The sequence below is a fragment of the Chaetura pelagica genome, unplaced genomic scaffold (genome assembly GCF_000747805.2).
Source record: "Chaetura pelagica isolate M959 unplaced genomic scaffold, ChaPel_1.0 scaffold55, whole genome shotgun sequence".
NCBI classification, from domain to species: domain Eukaryota; kingdom Metazoa; phylum Chordata; class Aves; order Apodiformes; family Apodidae; genus Chaetura; species Chaetura pelagica.
Window position 1 is genome coordinate 3290543 of NW_009953571.1, and position 5970 is coordinate 3296512.

Genomic DNA, 5970 nt, shown 5'->3' on the forward strand with positions numbered 1-5970 from the left:
TACTAGAAAAAGACTAGTCTTTCAGGATTGGTTTTTCTAATACAGTTTATGGATTGGAATTAGTGTGTGCTCTCTGAATAATAATGTGCTTTACTTGTCCAAGTGTAAAACTTGGATAAAATGCGGTTTATAAAATACATCGTTACAATGAGTAGGAAGTTACTTGCCCTAAAGGTCACAAACCACAAAGCATGAGACTCACAGAGGTCACAATATGGAGTAGTTAAGCAAAGTATGCCTACATAATACTACTGCACATAGAGGCTAGTGCATATGAGACTCTTGGTATTGGGATCATAACATACCCTTCAGTTTTCAACAGTTTCTACAGCGTGATAAAAAACCAAACCCAAATATGACTGAACACAGCAACTTTAATGAAGTGGGAAGAACAGAGTTAATACGTGTGTGTGTATATATATATATGTAAAACTTTATATTTATCTAAAACTTTTGAAGATAACTGTGTCTTTGACAATGCAGGAGATTAAGTTGCAGTTCGCTGACTGGGACAGCTGCACTCATTCTTTCTTTGCTGTGGCAGAACTGTACCTCCATGCTGTCACTCAGGAGCTAAAAGAACTCACTTTTATTTTTTTCTCCAACTCTTCAATTTTTTGCTGATCCAGAAAAAAAATTAAATATGTTCCCCTAGTTTAAGATTGGTTGCCTTGATATTTCGTCCTTTCCTGTTGTTGTTGCTACCCTAAGACGTGGTGGAGCCTGGGCAAGATAGAATCACTAGTACTTTCATGTTTGTCTATTTCTAGGGGTAATTAGGATGGTGATTGTCTTGGTGTACTCCAATAGGAAGGGCTATTGGAGCTTAAAGTAGCTGGAATAAGTGATTTGAAGTACTGTTGAGGATAATGGTAGAAAAACTGCTTTGGATAAGGTGATTTAAACAGCACCTACCTTGGATACAATATACAGTTAGTTCTGTCTTTCTAGAGCAGCAGCAGAAGTGGTTTCTTCTTAATTTCTTCTGCTGGTAGTTTGATTTTTGGGGAGGTTTGTGATCCTTATTAATTTCCTTGTGTTTGTTTATAATAATTGGGTGTATTGCACAAATTATTAATTACTTTTTCTTGGGTATGTCTGAGTTGCTTTTTTTTTTGCCTTAGAGGATCTGACCACTCTGCCCTCAGTTGTTTGCCTGTCCTTTCTGTTCCTTTCACCCTATGTTCTTCCTGCCTCTATCCCTTGTAACACCAGATACTGACCACTTTCTCCAGCATATACAGTAATACCTTGAGATGTATGTTTTGTACTAAACTTTTAAATATAACTTGAAGCAGAGATGAAGGGGGAAAGAATATAAGGTTGTTACACCCAATCTGTGAAGGGAAATCCCACAACCAATTTGGTTGGCTCAATTCATCAGTTTAGGGGTGTGCTTGGAAAATAGTAGAAGGGCCTTGCAACCTGCAGTGCAGCAGTTGGGGTGAGCAGCAGAGGCTGCCACAAATCTCCATAGCCAGTTTTGTTGCAGAGGAAACTTATCATGGAATTATTCCTCAAGGAAGAAGTGCATTCCCTCTAAACTGAAATCTTAGCTTAACTAGCTCAAGCGAATGTCTTCACTGGAGGAATTTGTTGTTGAGAGAGTTGCAGAATAATTACATAGAATTTTGTAGATACTGCTTTTCTCAGTTAGAATGGAAAACAAGGAAAATATGCAGCTTTTTCATTATTTTTGTTACTTTTTTTCCCCCTACAGCTCATCATTCACTACAGGAACACTAGAAGTAACAAATGAGATTTAAAAGTGCAAATAGTTTAGGATGTATGTTACTACTACTTGGGGAGGTACATCTTTCCTTATGATCTATATTTTAATTGGAGAACTATAGGTTTAAGTTGCAGAAATAAGGAACCATGTATAAAGAATCAAGTCATAAACAAGCCCCAGGAGATTGTTGATTGATAGAATAATAATTTGTTTAACAGTGATATTGGTTATATAGATTGTCTAGATAACATCAGAAAGAAGTTCAGGCATGACCTCAGAGAGGTGGGCTATAGCCTTTTCTCAAAGCAGAAGATTATTAAGAGAATGTGTGGGATAATGTAATTAATAGTTGTATTTCTTAGGAAGTGAGAGTCAAGAGTTGTGTAGAGTAGTGTTCTGTAGCTGAAAGATGGGAGAAAAGGGCTGAGAGCTCCTTAAGCTAACTTTAAGGCTGGAAAAAATGTTCTTATCAGATTATAGATTGACATTTGGATTGCATTTTCTTTGGTGAGTTTGTGGGCTTGAATCCTATTCTCTTGCTTTCATAAATGTCAGTTATGCACAGGATAATGTCTCAATTTAATCTCTACAGATAAAGAAGAGAGGATTTATTTTTATTTTAGTTAAGCCTGAAATGTCTAAAGCAGTGACATGTGAAAGGTCTGCATGCAGAAAGGTTAGGTCTGGAGAACACCCCAGATAACTCTGAAGTAGAATCTTTGCTATCTCTTCTGTTGTGGTGTAAGAACAAAGTGGAGCAGCAGCAGCAATGTGCTCTAGGAAAAGACAGTTTGTAAAATAAAAAAGGGTGTTCTGATACCTGGGGTTCCTCGAATTTGATTGTGACTGTTATAAATTCTTTTTCAGCTGATTCCCAACTTTCTTTCTGGCCAGTTGCTATTTGCTGTTGCCTTCAAATAGCCCCATTCCCAGGATCTGCATAGTAGGTGATTTCCTATTTCAGCAGTGCAAGGGGGTGAATGTTTTCCTTTGCAGTAGAGCATGTGTTCATACATGTAGTTTATACATTGGAAAGTCACTTCATATTTAATGTGCTTACCCTAAAACAGACAGATCCCTTAAATATATATATATTTATTTTTTTCTTTGTTTCTTTCTTTACAGGTGTTACAAGTAGCACGGAATGCTCCTGTGGACGTAATCATTTTACCTGTGCTGTCAGTGCTTTTGGTGAATGCACATGCATCCCTGCTCAGTGGCAGTGTGATGGAGACAATGACTGTGGGGACCACAGTGATGAAGATGGATGCAGTAAGGATACCATTCTTGACTTGCATTTGTGAAAACTGAATGTCTTCACTTTTTCTCTGCAGGCACTTCTCTGTTTTACTGGCATATCCTCAGTTTTGTATAACAAATGTTTAAGTCAAATGACAAACTTTTGATTAATTTCAGGACTCAGAGTTTAACAGAGCCAGTGTCCACTGACATAAAGCACAGTGAAAGCCCAACTCTGCCTTTTGCAGTTAGTTTCAGAGGGCTCTTGGACATGAATGTTTTAGAGAGAGAGAAGAGAAAAAGAGAAAGAACTCTTTTTTCCTCCTGACTCTTGCAAAAGTACAATCTGTGAACTAAGTTGTATGATTTTGCTATAAGTATTAATGGAAAAGAAATAAGCAGTGTGAGGAAGTGTATTGAGAGTATCTGCCCTCTTAAATATCGTTCTGGTTTCTGTCCTGGCTGCCCCATGAAGGGAGGGAAAGGTAAGTATGGTCATCAACATTCATTGGTCCTGGGATCTGCTGACAGAAGTTACCTTGCAGATACTGTGTATCTGTATAGTGTCAGCATCTGTGTAGCCAGTCCCAGGTAGGTGAGAGCTGGTAAGAACTGTTGCTCTTAGTGGGTTTAGCACAATACAGATGAATAGAGAAGACTTCTTTCCCTGGAGCCACAAGTAAGTTGTTTTCTTACCTCATCTCTTTGGATTCCACAGATTGTGGTAAAATTAAAGGGTGGGGGGGAAAAGGGCCAAATTTTTTTGAACTCCTTGCCTGAAACTTTCCTCAGAGCTGAAGATTTAAGGCTGTCAACAAACACGATTGAGAAATTTATCTTCCTCTGCTGGGTGTCTGTTTAGCATTCCCTGGTTTCTGCTGTTGACTGCTGTAAGGAAAGGAGCTTTCCTCCTCTTTGAGATATCTCTTCTTCCTTAAGTGTGGGAGATCTCAACCCAGCTTTGTGAAAATTTATTTGCTTATCAATTCTTGTTTCTTACAATTTTGCAAATGGTGAGCAATGTGGAAGACCTTGAATGAAAAATGGTGGTTTGAAAAATAGGTTACCTGCAAACTGAGGTGATGAGTGTTTGGTTTAAAGATGATGAGTGAAAGGGTTATTGGGCAAGAAAGTGACCTTAACTGGTGAAATCAAATCAAGTGGAAGGAAAACCTGCATATTTACATCCTGTGGAGAAAAGGGAAAATTTGAGAACTTGTCTTGCTCAAGAAGGAGGACGTGAGGATCTGAGAACTGAAGAAATAATAGTAAAATCTCAAAAGAACAGGAGAGAAAAGGTTGTTCTCAACTGCACAGGCCAAAAAAGGAGAAGCTGAGCAGGAATAAGGGACCGGGGGGGGGAGGAGTAAGGCATGTCCAGTTCCTAAACTGGTTTTGCTGGCTTCTTGCTGAACACAGAGGACGTGGGGTTTGGGAGTCTTTTTGGTGTTTTTTTCTGCAGAAGTGGGAGGTTGAGGGGTTTTTTAATTTGTTTTGGGTTCTTTTTGAGGGGGGGCATTGTGTGATTGGTTTTGAGGGGAGGGAGATGGTGTTTGTAAGGGAAAGTCCTGCTTCACAAATGTATTGGTAAACCATGAAAGAGACAGTAATAGTTGAGATGAGACTTCTTGAGGTCTACTTCATATGTCAACAAAATCCAGCTAAGCAGGCCTGGTAGGACTGGGGGACAGGAGGTGTAAGACCTTCCATAGGAACAAGCAGAAGAAGGTTCAAAGCCAACAAAAGTTGCTTATTCATACAACATATACTTAAGCTGCTGGATCTTTCTTGCCACAAAACATTGATTCTGAAATTCCAAACCTTCTCAGAAAGCAATCTGATGAGTTTATGAATGTAAAATCCACTGAGAGCTGGTAAAGATAAATGTGCCTCCTCTTGTTTAGGAAGTCTTTGTATCACAAATAAAGGTGGATTTTTTCTTCTGAGGAAGAACATTTACTTGCAAGCTATGTTCTTACACCCTTCTCTTGGCCATCTACTGTTCCATCATGTCTCTGTGGCCTGAGCAAGAGGAACCTTGTGGTCTTGCACAGTAAGGCAGCAATTATGGTGTGTCCTTAATATATTAAGGAAATCTGTCCCATATGGATTTGAATGGAAACTGTGCAAACTGGGGAGTAGCAGTACCTGTGATCTGTCTGCTGATACTCTCGGGCATTGAAGAATGGGAAATATATAGAGGCAGACAACCAAGTGAGGCAGAGAATGTAGGGACTGCATTCAACTTCTGCCATCTTTAATTTACAGTTTCTAACAAGGCAAAGGGAAGAATAAAATTGAAGTAAAAGGGGCTGTCTAGAAAGCAGCACATATAAGATGGGAGTGTTTAAAAATTCATTCAGAATACAACTTGTGCTTTAGGTCTCCACAATTTAGTGAGAGAGGTAAGCTAGCATGTACAGAGGACAGTGGATTTAATGAAGTGAGATGGTAAATAAAGAGCTTCATTTATATAGCGTAGAAAAGTGACTCAAGGGGAAGGACTAGAATATAAGCTGCCTTTAAAATGTTGAATTGTAGTAGAATAAATACAAAAAGGAGTATTTTTTTTTTAAGCTGACACTCAGAAGTGCAATTTAGTGGGAAAAAGAAAGCAAAAATAAGAGTTAGCAACAGGACTAAGGACTGTATAGAAATGTTATGTGCATGGCTTCAGCACACACCTGTGAACCTGCAGTGGAGGTGCCCTTATTCCAATGTTTGCTGAATCTTGCTCTGCTTAGCTGCTCATTATGAGTCCGGGTATGTGATGTTAATGGTAGTTTGTAAGAACTAGATCTACTACTTTACAGTATAAATGCATGGTAGCTGTCTGTGCCATTTCCCTATCTTGCTTAGTTATTGTGGTGCTGAAACTTTCTGCTGGAGCAGATTGCTTGCTAAATCCCCTCTCTTTTGCTTGGCATGCAGGAGCCTTGTGAAGGTGTACTCATTTGTGGGGTTAACTTTACATTTGATCTGTTTTCTGTCTGAGCCAA

The 5970-nt window shown here is 39.0% G+C and overlaps 1 protein-coding gene across 1 annotated transcript in view; it reads left to right on the plus strand.

The window, feature by feature from the left end:
* Positions 1-5970, plus strand: part of LRP4 (low density lipoprotein receptor-related protein 4) — a 45710-nt gene that overhangs the window by 706 nt on the left and 39034 nt on the right. The window contains exon 2 of the mRNA XM_009999591.1: positions 2858-3004. Coding sequence (XP_009997893.1) covers positions 2858-3004 — 147 coding nt within the window. The remainder of the gene's footprint in view (positions 1-2857; positions 3005-5970) is intronic.